This window comes from Bactrocera dorsalis, chromosome 2 (genome assembly GCF_023373825.1).
Source record: "Bactrocera dorsalis isolate Fly_Bdor chromosome 2, ASM2337382v1, whole genome shotgun sequence".
In the NCBI taxonomy this organism is placed as follows: Eukaryota; Metazoa; Arthropoda; class Insecta; order Diptera; family Tephritidae; genus Bactrocera; species Bactrocera dorsalis.
This window is the reverse complement of record NC_064304.1, coordinates 78,169,269-78,191,385: the sequence shown is the minus strand read 5'-3', so window position 1 is coordinate 78,191,385 and position 22,117 is coordinate 78,169,269. Positions and strand designations below refer to the sequence as shown.

Sequence of the window (22,117 nt, the reverse complement as noted above, 5' to 3'; positions counted from 1 at the left end):
TATAAGGACACAAAAAACATTGATTTTGTTTACAGTCATCTAAGAACTTAAAGACGGACTTATTCTGAGAAGCTTTGCCAAAGAAAGTTTACCAAAAAAGTCAACATTAAAAAAGTTAGAGACCGAAGAAAAATGTGCCTTTCTCTTACAATGGGCCACTTTGATGAAAAACTTCAACAAAAATTTTTGTATGAAACCATGATTGTAACTCAAAAAAGTAATGATGCAGTTCGATTCGTAGGACCCGAAATAAGGGGGAAACCGTCGAATTTGGTCTTGTCTTTTTTTTGACTATCACAGTGTAATTATTTTAAAAATATACATATGAGCGAGATAAAATATTTCTGATTAATAATCAGTACTGAGTCACATTTCCTTTCGCCTCAATGAGTGCTTTAATCCGTCTGGGCATATTTTCTATGCACGTTAAGGCACTTTCTTTAATCATGGGGTTGTGGTGCCATACATTTATTAATTTTTATACTCTCGCAACAAAGTTGCTAAAGAGAGCATTATAGTTTTGTTCACATAACGGTTGTTTGTAAGTCCTAAAACCAAAAGAGTCAGATATAGGGTTATATATACCAAAGTGATCAGGGTGACGAGTAGAGTTGAAATCCGGATGTCTGTCTGTCCGTCCGTCCGTCTGTCCGTCCGTCTGTCCGTCCCTCCGTCTGTCCGTCCGTCCGTCCGTGCAAGCTGTAACTTGAGTAAAAATGATGAAACTTGGTACACGTATTTCTTGGCTTTATAAGAAGGTTAAGTTCGAAGATGGGCAAAATCGGCCCGCTGCCACGCCCAAAAAATGGCGGAAACCGAAATCCCATAAAGTGTCATAACTAACCCATAAATAAAGATATTTGGCACAAAGGATCGCATTAGGGAGGGGCATATTCGGACGTAATTTTTTTGGAAAAGTGGGAGTGGCCCCGACCCCTAACAAAGTTTTTTGTACATATCTCGGAAACTACTATAGCTATGTCAACCAAACTCTATAGAGTTGTTTCCTTCCGCCATTTCCACATACAGTTCAAAAATGGAAGAAATCGGATAATAACCACGCCCACCTCCCATACAAAGGTTATGTTGAAAATCACTAAAAGTGCGTTAACCGACTAACAAAAAAACGTCAGAAACACTAAATTTTACGGAAGAAAGGGCAGAAGGAAGCTGCACCCAGACTTTTTTTAAAAATTGAAAATGGGCGTGGCGTCGCCCACTTATGGACCAAAAACCATATCTCAGGAATTACTCGACCGATTTCAATAAAATTCAGCATGTAATATTTTCTTAACACCCTGATGCCATGTACGAAATAAGGGTGAAATCGGTTCACAACGACGCCTTTTTCCAATATAACGCTATTTTGAATTCCATATGATGCCTTCTCTGTATGATATATACATTAGGAACCAATGATGATAGCGGAATGAAACTTTATATAAATACTGCATTTGAGCAGAGGCATCCCTTGTGGAAAAATTGTCGTGATCGGACTATAACTTTTCAAGGTCCCTGATATCGAACTCGAAGAACTCAGTGCCTAACCTAACCTAACCTAATTTTTTACCGAAAATATCGGTAAATCTCCCGGATAATGAAATCTCGATTATCACTTTATCATGCGAGAGTATAAAATGTTCGGTGACACCCGAACTTAGCCCTTCCATACTTGTTTTTCAATCAATTTTACCTTGATAGTTATTATCTCTTGGGCAATTTCGGCCTTGGTAATCTGCCATAAATTTTATATGGGGTTCATGTCAGGTGAATTGCCAGGCCAAGGTAAAACTGGAATGTTATGATCTGCCAGACCTTTGATTATGCTTCCTGCTTTATGACATGGCGCTGAATCATGCATAAACATGAATTCCAGAACTTGTCTGTATTGGTCTTGTCTCATGGTACCCTGGACAATGTAGAGACGTCCAACCCCTTTAGCGCTTATAAAAGACCACACCATTATTTTAACAGGATGTTTAACGCTCTCCACAATGCAGTCAGGGTGATATTTTTCGCCTGGACGTCGCCTGGACGTCGCCTGACGAAGCTGCTCTTGTCGGCCAGAATTTCAAATGTTGACTCATCTGAAAAACATACCTGAAAAAAAGAAAGTTGCTTATTATTTTCAAATATATGATTTAAAAAATGGTGTAAGATGACAGTAATAATAATAGCTGACCTTACTCCAGTCCTCATCAGTCTTCTGGCGGTATTTTTGGGCCCAGGCAAGACGTTTTTTCTTCATCGCATCTGTTAGCCGAGGTTTCTTAGCAGGACGATGACCAGTCAACCCTTCTTCTGCTAACCTTGGCTGCACAGTTCTTTTGGATACTAGTACTCCAGACTCTTGAACTAATTGAGTTAAGAGCGCAACACTTTTCTTCCTGTTTTGCAAGCAGATGTCCCGAATTTTCCGGTCAGATCGTGATGTTGTTATGCGTTTTCTTCCACTCTTGCCTTTTCTTTTTGGCGAAAGTGAATGATTTTGATCCAAACTATTCTTTATTTTATTCATTGATGTCTTAGAAACTCCAGCTAGTTCTGCTATCTTCCTTTGCGAATGGCTTGTGTGCTGGAGAAGAGTTTTAATCTCTGATTTTTCCCTTGGGGGACAAATCACACCCTCGACCCATACTTGAGCAAAATAAAAAAATATTATAATGAAAATCGGTCCAAATTCATTATTTTTTAATAATACAACTATGATACTTACATTTGATCTGCGTTTGTTGCACAAAAATGATAAAAACTTTTTTTAAATAATTAATTTCAACTTTCACTAAAATACGTGTTCAGCACCCTGCGAGTCTACCGTTAATAAAATATTTGTAGAAAGTAAACAAATACATTAACTCTCAAAATCTACTTAAAACTGGAGTTATCAAGATGTGGTGGACGCAAAAAGTACTTTCCAGTAAAGGGGAAAAATGCGACTGTCCCTAATAATTTGGCAACCCACTGTACATATGCTGCGTGAAAGTTAATAGCCAAGAGTTGTTTGTAAAACTAGTATGCTAGTATATAAATAGCTGAATTCAAAAGCCACAAGTACACGTTAGCGTTCTTAATTCACCTTATTATGTAAAACAAAAACGTAATAACATAACATAAACAAGTAAGAAAGAGCTAAGTTCGAGTGTAACCGAACATTTTATATTCTTGCAACTTACCAGAATTAAAGTCAGGGAATTACTTTAAGGTGTAAAACCAATCATACAAGGTGTGTTCCCAAGTAAACAGCATATCGTCACCTGAAATGCAAATTAACGTAACAACATTTTCAGAAATTTACAGTGGCATGAATGAAACACGGAATAAAATGGAACATGAGTGAAACAAAATTTTAATATTGGTTAAAACTGGTTTATATATGACCGCAGAACCAGAAAATGTTGAACATATTTAAAATTATGTATATAATTTGAAGTAGTGAAGCGTAATCAATAAGACACTCAATTTCGAATTTTTTGATGATACGTTATTTTGCATTTCAGGTGACGATATAGAGTAAAATCAGCCGGATATTCGAAAATCCTGATATTAGTTATATAGGTGCTAGGCCAGGGTTTCGTTCAAATTTCTCTATTTTCGGCACAAAGAAACGCTGACCAATAAAACACGCTCTCTTATTTTCATTGGGATATCTTACATATTGGCCGATATAAATATGTATGCGGTACAAAGACACCTCGAACTTCTTTATATTAAGTAAAAGGGGCTAAGGGAAATATTGGTCCGATTCAACCAATTTTTGACATACAGACCTACCATTTTAAGAGAAGAATTATCCCTTAATCACACATTGACCAACATTTTCGATGTCAGCTATAGTTACCGGGGTCTAAATATTCGGTACCTAGGGACTTGAACAGTTTTTATTGGACTTAAACTTTTATTCATAAGATGGCACAGACTAAACACATTACTCGTGCAAAGTTTTATCCCGTTATATTCATCGCTTCTTGATTTGCGTACTGGAAACTGAACAAATCAAGTGGAATTCAAAATTGTGCTATACGAGGTCTGACAATTAAGTAATGATACCGATTTTATTGCCGCGCTTGTGGTAAACCTGTGACCTTTCTCTTTTCCCGGCATCCCTCCCCTTTCCATTGATATATGTACCATCGCTCTAGCTTGTTTAGTTCGCCTGCTGCATCAAGTTGAGTAGACGTGTGTTTGTAGTGCTCCTCACGAAAGTGGAAAAACGAAATCAAGAGCAACGCGTCGCGATAAAATTTTGCGCTGAAGTAAAAACATATATAAACTTTAAATTTTCTGTTTATTAAAAAAAACAATATATATTCATATACATATTACTTAAATTATTTGGTGGTTGTAACTTAAATAAGTAATATTTTTCTTTTCTTCCTGTTTGCCATATCATTAATTACTTCATCTGGATCTATTTTAATATCCCAGTGCACTGCAATAACAGCAAGTGCACTCAGCCGCTCATTGCCCATCACACTGCGTGGTAAAGTTTTTATTCTTTTTAAGGTTGAAGAAGTTCTTTCGAAGGAAGCGGTCGTCACTGGAAGAGTTGGTAAAATTGTAAGCAGGTAGTCAATATTTTTAAAATACGTTGCATCGCAATGTTGCAGTAATTTCAACACTTCTATGGTTGGATCTATTGTTGATAAGCTGGCACACCACAATCGATACTCTGATTTTAATGCTGTCATTGATATTTGCTCCTCGAAGTAAATAGTTAAATTTTTTAATTCTTCGGCATTATCAATTGCAGCAAAACCTAGGAGTAGAATTTGAAATGACGATAGTATATCCTCATTCACTAATAAACATACTGTCATGTTTTGAATCAGAGCATCAACGCATGGAATAAATATTGTAACTCTGAAGTGGCTTTCAGGGGTTGTGCAAGGTGGATTAGCACGAGTAGTTTGACGCGAAGTCACTCTAGGCACTACAAGATCTGTGTCAAAAAGATCTTTAGACATTTGTGATGCTGTTTGGAAAATATCGTTGAAAAACCATCCGCTGTTTCTCTTATCTGGTGTAGAGTTCTTATTAATTCTTTGGCTCGGTTCATTGCTGATACAAAATCCATAGATTTTTCTTGGAGTTGCACAGACAGTGGCAGCGTTAAGCTGAACAATTACTCACAGACGAATAGACTAAGCAAAAAATTGCTTTTCTCTACCGCTGCTAAGAAGGCTGGGAAGGGGGGAGCCCTTTAGCCCCACCCCCCTGGCTACGTGCCTGATTCCAGTCGAAGCGTTCCAGAAATATTACGAAGCATGGAAAACGCGCTGGAATCGCTGTATAGCTGCCCAAGGGGACTATTTTGAAGGGGATGGCAGAGTTGTAGAATAATTTTCAAATATACGGTTTTTATGGAATCAGTCTCATACTTAATTGTCATACCTCGTATGGGAAGTAGGCGTGATTGTTGTCCGATATCGTTCATTTTCATAATGTAACATAAGAAAGTAAGAAGAATGGCACGTACTAAATTTTGTTAAAATCGGGTCCCGAGATATGGGATTTCACCAAAAAAATGGGTGCAACGCCCATCGTGCAATTTTTAAACCAGCTCCCATAAAGCCTTGTCATACTATCTCGGCCGCTCTGGCGTATTAAGTTATTGATTTATCGCTTTTTAGTAGTTTTTAGCAGTGCCGTTATATAGGGAGTGAGTGGGGTTATTCTCCGATTTCATCCATTTTCGCATCGTCGCACACTGGTCGATTTCATAGGCCAAAAATAATAAAATTAAAGTTTGAAATTTACCACAGTTTGTATCAAAGCTATTTCTTAAAATACCAATAAAACTAACGGTAAATACATTTTTGCTCTATCCCATTCGTAGGGGCTACGAAAAGCGCGAGAAGGGATACATTAGAAACGCGCGGACTGTACAGTGAAAATAGCCTTAAAATTATCCTTATAATAAATTAAATTTGCAATATAACATCGTGCTTAATCCCCATATATCGAAATGTGTATTGAGAATAAAGGTATGTGTTAGTAGTAGTTTTCATATAATAATATATTGTTTTATTTTTTTGAAACAATTGTTTTATAAGAGCCCCTTTTAGTGCTATGTTTTTCTTTATACATCGATTTCAGATATACAAAAAGTTGTGATCCCAGTCTCACCTGAATCAAGTTTGTTTATATTAGTTAATGTTTTCTAAGTCTATGCTATTGATTTCAGCTGCAACTTTTTGCAACTTTCTTTGTTATTCATGTTATTCTACCAGGCATGCGACTTTTTGTGTGTGTGTGTGTGTGTTTTTTTTATAATTTCTTGTATTTACATACATGGGCATATTTTATTGTTTTTTATGTTTTTTTCATCATACATATATGTATACACATATTTGAGCTTTGGTTTTCATTTTATCATTTTCTCACTTTATTTTTTTTATTTTTGTTGTTTTTTTTGTACGTACTTTTATTTAGGCACATCATATCGGTATAAACTATCACGCATTCACGTGTTTAGAAAATGTGTGAATTAATATCACTTATCACCGAAGCAAATTTAATAAAGCAGTATCTGTATCAGTATCTACTTATTAGAAGCTTCGTTAACAAAAAACTTGATGTTAACTTTTTACCCGGCTATGATACAATTTTAAAGGAAAAACCGTTATCCTGAGGCTGATGTTAAAGTTGAGGTAAAAAAATTTTAATTAATGAACGGAATGAGACTTCTAATTACCTATTATCAATAGGAATATGTGGCTTTGATGGCAATTCTGGTCAGAGCAAATATAAGCAGAAATTTGAAAATAATAATTTGTCACGACATATGTCTCTGTACAGACAGATGCCTTTGCTACTGCGATCCTCTGTACCAAATTACAGCTTTATATCTTAATTTAGCGCTTAGTTATGGCACTTTATATGTTTTCGGGGTGATTTGTAGGCGTGGCAGTGTCCAATTCCCATCTACGAACTCGAATTTTTTTTTGTATTAAGGAGGACTAAGTTTCTTGAGATATCTCATATTTTTACTCATGTTACAGCTTGCACGGACGGTTGAACGGGCAGACAGTCAACCGGATTTCAACTTTTCTCGTCATCCTGATCATTTATGTACTTGTATATAACCCTATATCTATCTCGCTTAGTTTTAGGTGATACGTACAACCATTAGGTGAACAAAACTTTAATACTCTGTGGCAACTGGTTACAAGAGTATAAAAATGTAAATTTGTTATACCAGTTTATATTTATTGCCTTACTAACAAGCCAGGACATAAATACGGTTCCCATATCCATACTAAACATCCCCAACGAAGACAATGTCAAAAACATTTTCAATAATTTAAAATTTTTAAATATTCATAAAATAATATAAATTATATATTATTTAACCAAATGTAACCGATAGCCCTAGTTGCTAGAGGTTTTTCACATTTATTGTAATTTCAATAATATTAAATAATAAACCGTAAATAGAGTTGCAGAAATGTATGTAAATATGTAATTTTTACATGCATATCTTAATTTTTTACACTAATTAAATATCTTCATATTTATTCCCAAAGACTACACTCAATTAAATAGAGTCTTTTTACATCAAGTAACCGAAATGTTACAACCTCCTTCCGAACACACAATATAGTAAAAAAAAGAAGATTGTTAAATTTTATTTGATGTGGTATTACTAGTAAGAAGCGTTTTATACAATTGCTAGTTATTCCGAAAAAAAACCTTTGTTTTAAAGTGGAGTTCATTTTTATGTACGAGTATATTTGATTTTGGCTTTACTCTTACGTGAAGATTTTGAATTACGAAACGCCCATCCAGTTTATTTTTTTTAATATTTCCCTAAGAATTTTTCCCAAATATCAGTGAGCAAACCTTACATTATACAAAGGGATCCTAACAGGAATTTTCATGCATCTGAAATCAACATCCAGCAGTTTATTGTAACTGATAAATGTCTTTGGTACATCTTCCAAGAGTGATGAAATATTCGAATTATAAAATCGCACCTTTCATACAAGAAAAAATTTCAGCGAACAATTTTGAAAAGTTGAGGAATTTAAATTACAATTCTAAGATGCTTCCTAGCGAGCATCCCAACTCGGATAAAATGTTTAAGATTCGGCAACTGCTGACGAAATTTAATGAAACATACATATATGCAAATAAAATACCTAACTGCAAAATGCCTACAGACAAAGATATTTCTTGGAAGGCCCGTTGACACTCCATCCAACATGTTGGAAATGTGGGATAAGTAGGGTCGGCCTGAGACAATTTGCCGCCCTAAACAAATGCCAAATTTTGCGCCCCTCCTAAGCTTGTTTTGTCTTAAAACTGTACAAATATCTTTGAACATGCATATGCTGGGTTAATAAAAAATGTGCAAGTTAACGGCAGCAGCCACACAGAGACCTAATGATAAATGTAAACAAATTGTATCTTCTCACAGTATTACTGCTTGGTCAGCAGAATACTTTAATTAATAAGAAATCAATACATCACTTGTTTTGATAAGTAAGCAAAATTCAATATTCCATTATTTGTTTTGATAATGAGAATAATTGGAAATCCAATGCTCTGGCATTTCATCACTTAATGTAATGCCAAAGCATCTTTAGTAATAAGCATAGAATTATAAGAATATAAATATAAGTGCTTTTACTAATAAAGATCAGTGTATAATCGGCAAGCGTATTGAGAGATCATCCTTGATGATCAAAGCGCGCCATATATTATCGCACTCAAACCAACACTTGCGTTTTATTTCTACCGCGCGTAGCGGTACGAAATACATTTTTTTTTAATACTTTCCACGCAAGAGAAGTTAATTGGCGCCCTACGTTAAGGGCACGTGTTCGTAACAGTCGCGATTAATGAACACCGGTGCCGGAACCATTAAACGTACAATAAACCTCGTGCGAGAGGTAGTACGCTTTAAATTAAAAAAAAAAAACAAACAAGTATCCCAAAAATAGGGAGAAAAGTAAAAAAAAACAAACGATTTAAAACAAAAAACTACAACAGCAAATATAAAGTGATTTCAAAGTTTGAATTGAAGGAAAAAACTGAAAGTGAACATCTATGAACATTTGTGAAAATTTCAAAGAAATAAAAGAAAGTGTGTGGATCCATAAGACATCCACATAAAAAACGCTAAAAGCCATCATAAAAACAAAAGAATCAAAAAATTTCTGTAAATCAGAAATTTCGCCAAAAACATCTTATTTCATCTAAACCTGACACACCGCCGCCAACGACGACCATCACATAACCAACCGCCAAAATTCTACTCAAAAAGCAACAGCAGCAGCAAAGGCAACAATAACCGCAACAGCAAAGGTAACAACAGCGGCAAGTTGTAAGTAAGACCATATTTATTAATTAAATGAGAAATAAACCCAATCATATTAAGTAATATATATTGAATATACATATACATATAATATTTAAGCCAATAAATTTAAGCAATTAAGTTTAAACCACTAAGAATAATTGAAGGATCGACCAGCCAAATAATAAAATATTTTTAAAACCGCGATTCACCATCGCAAGGGGGACCCTCCGGTTTATAACAAAAACTCAATTCTGCGATTCTGAACTTCAGACCCTCCAGAATAAAAGGGTCTCCTTTCCTAGAAGGGATCAAAAATAAAAAGTATAATATAAAAAACAACAAAATGACAGATGCTTTACCAACTGACTTGGACTATAACGAAATCGACAGAATAGTTAGAAATCTTGAAGGATTTGTAGAAGTCAATAGGATTAACAAAAAAGAAAGGGATCTAAATATAGATAAACTTAAAATTAAATGTATGGAGAAAGTTTTTCGATATATAGGAAAAGATAAAAAGGCCACACTTGGGGATTATTATAATCAGGAGACAATTATGTCTGAGACTATAGAGATGATACAAGTATCAAAAAAGGAAGATTTGTTTTAAATGGGAAGTAATATAAGTGCTCCAAAATACGAAAGGTTGCATTATTGCGATTACTGTAAAGGCAACCATAAATTTGAAAATTGTCCATATTTAAAGGAAAAGAAAGGAAAAAATTAATTAATCAAAAATGGCTTTAAGTAGCGAAAATGAGACCTTAGTCACAAGACTAATTGCCGCAACGAACGCATCACTTAGATTAGAAATATCTGAAATGCGCAGGCAAATAGAAGACTTAACGAAGTCTACAACAATAACCGATTACAAACCTGAAGTAATAAATTCAGAGATTCGCTGTGACGAATCCCTGGAAGTAGTAAAGTCTTTACCAGAATTTGGGGGAAAACTGAACAAATATGTTAGCTGGAGGGAATCGGCTAACAATGCAATGAGGTTATACGTAAGAGGCAGCCGTAGGTATTTTGCTGCATTGACTATATTAAGAAATAAAATTACTCACGATGCTAATGACATTTTGTCCAACCACGGAACAGTTTTAAATTTTGATGCTATTTTAGCACGATTAAATTTCGCTTACGCCGATAAGCGACCAGCTCATATAATTGAGCAAGAAATGAGTATCCTGCGTCAAGGCAACTACTCCATAATTGAATATTATAATAAGGTTAATGAGAAATTAACCTTGCTAATAAACAAAACCATAATGACTTACGGATCAGATAGTGCCGTAACTAAAGAATTTAATGCTAAAAATAGGCGGGATGCCTTACGCACATTCATAACGGGACTAAACGGAGAGCAAACATACTATTTGCACTATCGCCAAGTGATTTACCAAATGCTTTAGCAAAAGCATAAGAATTAGAATCTAACAACATGCGAGCCTTCGCTTTACAACTTGGAAAAAATCAAAACTATTCAAATCCTAACAACATTAACAGGCAACATACTTTTAATAACAACATATTCAATAACGGTAATTTCAATAATAATTTACGGTTCCTACAAGTCCAGCCACAAAGGAATTACAACCAAAGAATGGGGTATCAGAATAACCAACCACGACATACACCAATGGATGTCGACTCAAGCATCCATACACGCAACCGTATGTTGCAAAAGCCAACAACATTTAACCAAAACAATTTAGAAAAAAAGCCACATGGAAGTACACAACAGAGTGTGCAGCCACCGACTAAGAAACAGCGCATTAATAATATTAAGGAGGATCATTTTTTAAGCCAAGATTAACTCTGCCATATATTTTTCTAAATGACAGGGTTACTGGTCAAAACTTTAAAATATTAATAGATACGGGAGCAACTAGTTGCTATACTATACAAAAATAAAAATAAATTGGACATACAAAAGAGAGTAAAAACAATTAATGGCTTTTCGATAATACGCTTTTTTCACATTATTACATTATTCGGTAAAAAACAAATATTCTACGAAATTGAAAATTTGGAAGCAGACTTGGAAAAAAAGAAATTAATAATAAATAATGAAAAAGAGGAGGATATATTTAGCTTAGGATACGAATATGAGCATCAGAAAAGTAAGGATAATTTAAAGATCGTAAAGGAGGACGAAATTACTTTGGAAGCAAAGACTTCTAAAGCGCCAGCCGATGGAAATACCGGCAAATATAAAAAAATAAATACTGTGGAGCAGGAAAGCTCTACAACGCCAGCTGAAGACTTATACCAGCAGAGTAGAAGTAATAATTATGCAAAAAATATTGTGGAACGAAAAAGTTCTAACGGGTGATTTTTTTGAGGTTAGGATTTTCATGCATTAGTATTTGACAGATCACGTGGGATTTCAGACATGGTGTCAAAGAGAAAGATGCTCAGTATGCTTTGACATTTCATCATGAATAGACTTACTAACGAGCAACGCTTGCAAATCATTGAAGTTTATTACCAAAATCAGTGTTGGCAGAAAATCCGCTTTTTTATCGACAAATTTTGTTCAGCGATGAGGCTCATTTCTGGTTGAATGGCTACGTAAATAAGCAAAATTGCCGCATTTGGGGTGAAGAGCAACCAGAAGCCGTTCAAGAACTGCCCATGCATCCCGAAAAATGCACTGTTTGGTGTGGTTTGTACGCTGGTGGAATCATTGGACCGTATTTTTTCAAAGATGCTGTTGGACGCAACGTTACGGTGAATGGCGATCGCTATCGTTCGATGCTAACAAACTTTTTGTTGCCAAAAATGGAAGAACTGAATTTGGTTGACATGTGGTTTCAACAAGATGGCGCTACATGCCACACAGCTCGCGATTCTATGGCCATTTTGAGGGAAAACTTCGGACAACAATTCATCTCAAGAAATGGACCCGTAAGTTGGCCACCAAGATCATGCGATTTAACGCCTTTAGACTATTTTTTGTGGGGCTACGTCAAGTCTAAAGTCTACAGAAATAAGCCAGCAACTATTCCAGCTTTGGAAGACAACATTTCCGAAGAAATTCGGGCTATTCCGGCCGAAATGCTCGAAAAAGTTGCCCAAAATTGGACTTTCCGAATGGACCACCTAAGACGCAGCCGCGGTCAACATTTAAATGAAATTATCTTCAAAAAGTAAATGTCATGAACCAATCTAACGTTTCAAATAAAGAACCGATGAGATTTTGCAAATTTTATGCGTTTTTTTTTTAAAAAAAAGTTATCAAGCTCTTAAAAAATCACCCTTTACAACGCCAGCCGATGATAATACCGGCAAATTAAATAAAAAATATATTGTGCAACAAAGAAGTTCTACAAAGCCAGTCGAAGTTCTTACCGGCAAAATAAAACAAAAAAAGAATGGTGAAGAACCAAATAAAAATATGAAAATACAAAATTTAAACTACTTGGGACAAGAAAATCCTAGGACGCCAGTCGAAGATAATGCCGACAATAAAATCAAAAAATATAATCCAAAAAAAGGAAGTACTAATATTTTAAATATACATAATTTCAATATTACCACTGAAAATAAATTCCAAGAATTAACTGAGCTTCAAACACACGTAAAAGAAAAAATTTCTCAAATGTATTCAGGCAATGATACAAGCTTCCCATTTCACCCAGGAGAAATAATTTATGAAAAGATTACGGGAGAGAGAAATAAACTAAATCCTAGATACAAGAAACAGGTAGTAAAAGAAGACTTAGGGAATAAAGTTAGAATTAACTACAGGAATAGAATAATACATAAAGATAATATTAAATCTTAATTATGTATTTTTAGAGGATGATACCCCTAATTATTCTAACATTAATTACCAATACAATGACAGACATTGTGGACTACACAAGAGAAGATTACGTATTATTAGAAGACGGAGATGTAGCCCTGTATAATGACTACGGAAATATTTTTCACATCACTAATTTAACATACTTTAGAGAACTTATAAGTTCAGACACAAATTATTATAATAAAAAACTCAGATATAAAAATTTTGAACAAAATAATGAACAAGACAAGGCATATATTAACGATTTAGACACAGATCCAGAAATAGAACTCATAGAAACTTTATTAGAACAACTACAAATTAAAGATACAAGATATAGGAGAGGAATAAATGAAATAGGTACATTATGGAAGTGGATAGCAGGAACACCAGACCATGACGACCTAGTGTTAATAAATAATAAATTAAACGAATTAATTGAAAATAATAAACAATACACCACAAATTCTAAAATTTTTGGAATTATTAATCAATTAACTAAAACAATTAATAATATTAATGAAAACTCAAATATTAAAATTCTAACGAAACGGAAAAATCAATTCCTAATAACTGGTTTACAAAATATGATTAATACAATAGCTATCGGTAAAATGGGAATTTTGAACCCGACAATTTTAAATTTAATTAAAAATGAATATGGACGATTGACAATAACTGATTTAATAGATATTTCAAATTAAAAATAGTACAAAATAAAGATGTAATAGTTATATATATTAAATACCCAAAAATTATATATGATTGTAAATATTATGAGTAAGAGCAATTACACAAAAAGATGGCAAATTAATAATTGATAATGAAATTGCGAAATGCAAAAAAGAATATATAAATATAAAAAACTGCAAAAAAGAAATGATAAATACTTATTGTAAAATTAATAATAAAAATACTTGTCTATCAGATATTTTGTCCAATAAAAAAGGAAAATGTAAAAAAATTAAAGAAAAACATAAAGACATAGATATAATTAAAGAAGGAGCAATATTAGTCTCTGGAAATCATACTATAGATGACTCTGCCATAAATGGAATTTACCTTGTAACATTTGAAAATTATACAAATATTGATAATATAACTTACGAAAATATTGATTGTAAAATTTGGAATTATTTAAAAAATAATCATATTAATAACTTTGAAATTATAGAATACATTGAAACAAAAAATTAAGAATTTGAATTTGAAAACATAAATATTTTGAGTAAAAGAATTAAAGAATTTAAAAATCATTCACTTTTCTGGTACATGATTGTAATAATTGTACTATTAATAATAATATACATAATCTATAAGATTTTAAAATTAAAAAAATCATATAAAACTAATAAGCAAAGTAAAAAAATAAAATTCCAAGAATTATCATATAACGCTATCTTAGAAAGAATCTACAATATATCAAAGAATGATATTGAATCGGGGACGATTCATCTTAGAGAGGGGGGAGCTAACGGCAGCAGCCACACAGAGACCTAATGATAAATGTAAACAAATTGTATCTTCTCACAGTATTACTGCTTGGTCAGCAGAATACTTTAATTAATAAGAAATCAATACATCACTTGTTTTGATAAGTAAGCAAAATTCAATATTCCATTATTTGTTTTGATAATGAGAATAATTGGAAATCCAATGCTCTGGCATTTCATCACTTAATGTAATGCCAAAGCATCTTTAGTAATAAGCATAGAATTATAAGAATATAAATATAAGTGCTTTTACTAATAAAGATCAGTGTATAATCGGCAAGCGTATTGAGAGATCATCTTGATGATCAAAGCGCACCATTTATTATCGCACTCAAACCAACACTTGCGTTTTATTTCTACCGGGCGTAGCGGAACGGAATACATTTTTTTTAATACTTCCCACGCAAGAGAAGTTAATTTGCATATGAGTACATAAACAAAAATATAGAATTATATGTACGGGGTTTTCCAATAAGAGTGATATGATTTCTTTTTAATCCTTTGCACTCGAGAGGTGACTCTCATTTACCATGGGGTGTGCTGTCGCAACTCGATAGGTGACTATCGCTCAGCACTTGCTTTGCTGTAGTAACTCGATACGCGGGTCTAAAAGGCTAGCCAGTCAAAAACGCAGAATCGTGGCCCGAGTCAGCTGGCACGACCTATCTTATGGGCGCGCAATGTAACTGCACAGTGAAAAACGCTACTCCCTTCTCTTCTTCTGATATGGGATGACGTGAGAATCCGCGACATTTGGATTTTGCCGCAGCAAACGTCGCAGCTGATTGCTCTCTCACAATGCAGGGTTGCCAATATCGATATACTGCAGTAATTATCAACTTTTATAATTCAATCTGTTCAATATGTTTGAAATTTTCTTAAAATAACTCAAAATCAGAGTCGAATGCTATTATTTATAAATATATAAACTATTTTTAATAGTTTGTTTTCAGTTTTGATATTTTATATTGTAAAAAATTGTAATTGAAAACAAAGATGTGCTCAAAACTATATATGCGTATTGGGCAATGGCAACATTGTTCAAATGAAAACAAAGCAAAGATGGCTGATTTCTGCGTTTTTACCACGTTTTTCACTGTGCACACATTTTGCCGATAAGGAAGGAAAAGGAAGGAAGGGAGTAGCGTTATTCACTGGCTAGCCTTTAACTGTTTTCGCTTACTTTTTTCGCGGGTTCTTACGCTCTTTCTATAAACTCCTACGAAGTGGAAACGGAGATGGAGATAAGATTTTCTTATGTGGGATTAGTGCGCAACCACTAAGCGGACTGCATTTCTGCCATCAGTTCGAACCTGACCGTCATGACAAAGAGATTACTGAATTGAAAGTTTTTGATCTCTAAAACATGGAACGTAATACCGAATTAAGTTCAATAGAAGATAAGTTTGATTTCACGGTGCTTAACGAGGAAATTACGGCTCTACATAGAGAGCTTCAAGATACAGAGAATAATAGCAGTAGCGACAATAGTGACGAAGTGAGAGGAGTCAGAAGTCAAAATTGCAAAGAGTAACGTTTGAAAAATTATCATCTTAAATATGTAAAAATGCATTTAATATTAAAATATAAAAGTTTTATGTGTTACTTTATGTATGTAATCATTTTAAGTTAGATATTAAGTTAGAGGTAAGAAATTACCCAAATACACTACAAAACGCTTCGAGTTGCTGGTGCGCCATGCAAAAAAGGTCCCGAATGCAAATGGTTAAAAACCACCAACCAATATAGCAGCAACAAAGAGAAGGACGAAAAGTAGTAAGCTAATGTTATAAGGATATTTAAGAGCTAAATATATAACAAGAAAATAAGAAAATATTTTATAGGAAATAATCCCAGTAATATAAAATATTTTAAGCTTAATTACTGTGAGTTATTGTAAATCTGATATGAATGAAACTTACAGGTGCGCGTATTTAAAAAAAAGACTGAAATAGAATTCTATACAATTTTTTAAAGCTCACAAATATTTAACACCAATAGCGCGATTCTGTAAGCAGTCTCTAGTCACTATTTTGAGGTAAAGTCTCAATTTGTGACTAGTTACTATTCACTAAACAGTCTCTAGCGTTAGTCTCAAAATATTGTCTCAAATTTGTGACCTCATAGTTAGCAAAAATTTTACATAAATTTCGTAAATATTATGAAACAAAGTCAAAATATATTTTTATTTTTTATTGGAGTTATGTTTTTTGACTACGTTATAGAAAATTTAATATTTGTTATGTAATAAAATGTAATAGATTTTGTGACTGTCACAGAATAGCAAAATCGTCTCAAGTCACAAAAATTGTCTCTAACTTAGAATCTCAAATTTGGAGACTTGTAACTGTATCACAGTACAGAATCGCACGGTAAACCTACCAGTACCAGCCAAATTGACCGTTTTCAAACTTTTGTACAACTTTGTATGACAATTCTTAGAATATGCCTATAATATTGTTACAAAAAGTAGTATTAAGTTGTATTTGTATTGCTATATGCATCCCTTATTATGAACAATAGCTGTAGGTATATGGAATAGCATTTGTCTTGTTGTAGACATCTGGCGCCGCGGCTGTCTGCTTGTCGAAACAATAGACATCTGGCGCCGCACTGTCTGCTTGTCTACTTCAACAATTGCTGAGTCTGGCGCCGCGGCTGTCTGCTTGCGTCTGGCGCCGTATAGCATTATGTTCTGGTAATTTCCAGACGCAATATTCTAGAAGGACACGTCGGCATCAGCGAGAAGTGCGTGGCTATATAAGCCGTGGCAGCGCCAACGTAATCATTCAGTGCTAAGAGTAAACTGCTATAGTGTAGACGAGTTGTGAAATAAAGAGTTGTTGAATTAAATTAAACAGTGTTTGTTTTATTTGTCAATCCAGAGATACGAACCTAACAAAGTAAACTAGCAAGCAGTAAATTCGTAACAATTGGTGTCAGAAGTGGGATTGTCAAATAATCCAAATTCAAGATGGTTAAATTCGGAGAATTGAGAATTCAGCAATTAAAAAAGGAACTGGAGGAGCGTAATTTGCCGATAAGCGGGCAAAAGGCGGATCTGCAGGCACGATTACGTGAAGCAATGGAAGCGGATGGAATTAATGTGGACGAGTTCGAATTTGATGGGCCAGAAACTTCTACAAAGATAGAAGAAAAAGTAGAAGAACAACGAACATCATCAAGTATAGACACGAACATGCTGTTAGTGGCTATGAAGCAAATAATAGCTGAAAATACATCACAGTTAAAGTCTTGCCTTACGCAACAAATGACTGAAAATAATACGCAGTTAGAAAAGCGTTTGGTACAACAGATTACAGAAAATAATACACAAGTGCAACAGAAATTTTCAAAATTTGAAGACGAATTAAGAACGTTAAAAAATGAAAAAGAAAATTTAAAATCAGAAGTTCTTCAATTAAGTAATCGTGTGCGAGAACTGCAACTACATGGCCCTGCACCATCAACAAATAATCAAAGATTGAAGGCACTCACATTCGATGGAAGTATTCCATTTCAAATTTTCAAACTTCAGTTTGAAAAGACAGCAATGGCCAATAACTGGAATGCAGCGGACAAAGTGGTGTCTTTGTTTGTATCATTGAAAGGACCTGCGGCAGAAATCCTTCAGACTATTCCAGACTGTGAACGGGACAACTATGAGGCATTGATGAGTGCGATAGAAAGACGATATGGTAGTGAGCACCGGAAACAAATATACCAGATCGAACTGCAAAATAGGGGTCAGAAAATGAACGAGTCATTGCAAGAGTTCGCAACTGAAATAGAACGACTGGCTCATTTGGCAAATGCAGATGCACCTGTGGATTACATTGAGAGGGTGAAAATTCAAAGTTTCATAAATGGAATTCGTGATGTGGACACCAAACGCGCCACATATGCATTGCCAAAAAGAACGTTTGCTTAAACGGTTTCGCACGCCCTCACACAGGAAACAGCTTCCCTACTAAGTAAACCAGCACACAAAGTACAAAGAGTTGAAATGGAACAACCGGCGCTGATGGAAGAAATATTGAAGACTCTGAAGACAATTGCTGCACAGCGAGTAAATACAACAGGCAGATGTTTCAACTGTGGAAAAGCGGGTCACTTTGCCCGAAATTGCAATATAAAGGTAAACCCATCAAAACGGAAACAACCAACGGAACATCGAAAGGGAATTCACCACAAAAATGCGGATGCATTATCACGTCGCCCTTGTCCACTGGAATGTAAACATTGCTCCAAATCAGAAGGAAAAGAAGGTATAATCGACGTGCGATTACTGAATATAGAACCTGAAGATGATTGGACTCCTCACCGCATCAGAATCAATCAGCTGGAGGACCCTGACCTTGCAAAGCTGATAATAGCCAAAGAAAATGGAGTACGACCACCAAAGGAACAAATAAGTAACGAGAGTCCAACGGCAAAAGCATATTGGGCCCAATGAAACAGCATAAACCTCGTTAATGGATACCTTCATCGTACCTGGGAAAGAGATGGCAAACAGTCTCGTCTGCTGATCATAGTACCGAAGTCCATGATCCCGAAAGTGTTGAAAGAATATCACAATGGACCTAGTGGAGGGCACCTTGGGATTACAAAAACTATAGAGAAGATTAAGCAACGGTTCTACTGGATCGGTTGTCGAGATTCCATAGCAGAATAGATAAGTAATTGCGTAGAGTGCATGGCAGCTAAAGGTCCTACAACAGTACAACGTGGGATCACCATTTGAACGAGTCGCAATGGATGTTGCAGGTCCGTTCCCAACCAGTACGGCCGGAACAAATATCTACTGGTTGTCATGGACTATTTCAGTAAATGGCCAGAAGTATATGCCTTACCAAACCAGTAGCCGAAGCGTTTGTAGAAAATTGGATAACAAGGTTCGGAGTGCCCGTCGAATTACACTCAGATCAAGGCAGAAATTTCGAATCTTCCATTTTCCAAGAGGTCTGTACATTATTGGGCATCCACAAGACACGGACAACAGCGTTACACCCACAATCAGATGGGATGGTAGAGAGATTCAACCGAACGCTCGAAGAACATCTACGGAAAATCGTTGATAAAGATCAACGGAATTGGGACAAGTGCATCCAGATGTTCCTGCTGGCGTATCGTTCAGCGAAGCACGAGACAACTGGTTACACGCCAGCAAAGATTATTTTCGGATCTGATCTGCGACTCCCTGCTGATCTTAAGTTTGGAACGAATCCTACAGCTGTAAGAAATGATGGAGATTATTGTTCTGCCTTAAAGGAAGAAATGAATGAATTGCATCTAATGGTAAGACAGCATACGCATCTGATGAGCAATAAGATGAAGGACCGGTTCGATCAAGCGGCAAATTCAAAAGGTTTTGAAGAAGGTGATCTGGTCCTGTTGTACAATCCACTTCGAAAGAAAGGCTTGTCCCCGAAACTGCAGACAGCCTGGGAAGGACCCTATATGGTGATGAAACGACTTAATGACGTGGTATACCGCATACAAAGAAATGGGAAAGCACGATGTAAAATGAAAGTAGTACATTTGGAGAGGCTCGCCCCATTTGGTTCAAGAGGATTTGTGCCTAATCGGGACGATTAGGCTTTAGTGGAGGGCAGTGTTACAAAAAGTAGTATTAAGTTGTATTTGTATTGCTATATGCATCCCTTATTATGAACAATAGCTGTAGGTATATGGAATAGCATATGTCTTGTTGTAGACATCTGGCGCCGCGGCTGTCTGCTTGTCGAAACAATAGACATCTGCGGCGTCTGCTTGTCTACTTCAACAATTGTTGAGTCTGGCGCCGCGGCTGTCTGCTTGCGTCTGGCGCCGGATAGCATTATGTTCTGGTAATTTCCAGACGCAATATTCTAGAAGGACACGTCGGCAACAGCGAGAAGTGCGTGGCTATATAAGCCGTGGCAGCGCCAACGTAATCATTCAGTGCTAAGAGTAAACTGCTATAGTGTAGACGAGTTGTGAAATAAAGAGTTGTTGAATTAAATTAAACAGTGTTTGTTTTATTTGTCAATCCAGAGATACGAACCTAACAAAGTAAACTAGCAAGCAGTAAATTCGTAACAATATTTTCTTCATTCTTTAGTTTTAGTTATTTTTTCTATTTTCCAAGAAAACTTTTTTTATATGGCCTACCTACCGCGGTCGGTGAATATGACCAGTGGGAAAAAATATTATACGGTTGTCTCAGAGTAAAATGTCTTATAATTATCTCAGCGCCGGTTTGAATGGAAAAGAGTCGACAATATTAGTATTGAATATAGTGTCAAGTAGTGCACTTTAAAAGAATTTGTTATGCATTTTTTGTTTTACAATCGATTATTTGAAGGAGATAAGGTAAAGTATCAGTACTTGGATGTAAATTTTGAATTCCTTGCCTAAAAATATCAAAGCGTTGGAAAGTTACAAATTACTTAAGAAATATGTAGTTATAACGGAAATGGAAGAAAAGGATTCAGAATATGATGAATAAGATACTTGAAAGAAAAGCATGGAACAAGAGCTATGTAAAACAATTGGAATCAGAAAGCGACAATGAAGAAGAGAATTTTGACATCCGAAAGTGAGACAGATTTAGATGATCAAAACATCGAAACAGCTGCTAATAGAAAAGGCAAAGAAGAAACAACCCTAGAAGGTTACCAGCGCATAATATTTTTAGCGACATGTCAGGGCCAACAGGATATGCTAAACGAATGACATATAATGAAAGGACAAATGAAGCAAGAATGCAACGCAAGCCACGGAGACGATGCTGTATCAGTTCGTGTAGCACAACAATGGCGATCGCTACCGTTCTGGAAATTTCGATGTGAAAAAGTCGATGAAATTATGGAAAGGATTGACCAAGACCGTCACATAATCAGCCATGACATCGCTAAGGAACTTAACATTCATTATCAAATGGTTTTGAACTATTTAAAAAAGGCTGGCGCAAAACGAAGCTCGATGTTTCGTCTGTGAAAAATTTAATAGACCGAATTAACATCTATGATTCTTTGCTGAAACGAAATGAAATCGAAACCTTTCTGAAGCGAATGGTAACAGGAAACGAAAACTGGATCAAATACGACAATATGTGAGACGATCTTTTTCGCATCGGAAAGGAATCATCCACTATGAGCTGCTCCAGCCTGGTCGAACGATTGATTCCAAATTTTACTGTCAACAACTGACGAGATTGAAGCAAGCAATCGAAAAAAACGGGCAGAACTGATCAACAGAAAGGGCTTCGTCTTACATCAGGACAACGCTAGACCACACACATCTTTGATAACTCGCGAAAACTGGGAGAGCTTTGCTGGGAAGTTTTGATGCATCCACCATATAGCCCTGACATTGCACCATCGGACTATCGTTTGTTTCGATCACTGCAGAACCCCCTTAATGGAGTAAAGTTGGCTTCAAGAGAAGCCTGTGAAAATTTCTTTTCGCGGAGGATCCAGAAAAGTTTTACACTGATGGAATAATGTCTCTAGCGGAAAAATGGTCGACCAAAATGGTACA

At 35.3% G+C, this 22,117-nt stretch overlaps 1 protein-coding gene across 1 annotated transcript in view; it reads left to right on the top strand.

Moving 5' to 3' along the window:
• The first annotated feature begins 17,291 nt into the window (after positions 1-17,291).
• LOC125776686 (uncharacterized) overlaps positions 17,292-22,117 on the top strand; it is a 167,837-nt gene continuing 163,011 nt past the window's right edge. The window contains exon 1 of the mRNA XM_049450214.1: positions 17,292-18,584. Within this exon, the coding sequence (XP_049306171.1) occupies positions 17,568-18,524 (957 nt within the window). The 5' untranslated portion in view covers positions 17,292-17,567 and the 3' untranslated portion in view covers positions 18,525-18,584. The remainder of the gene's footprint in view (positions 18,585-22,117) is intronic.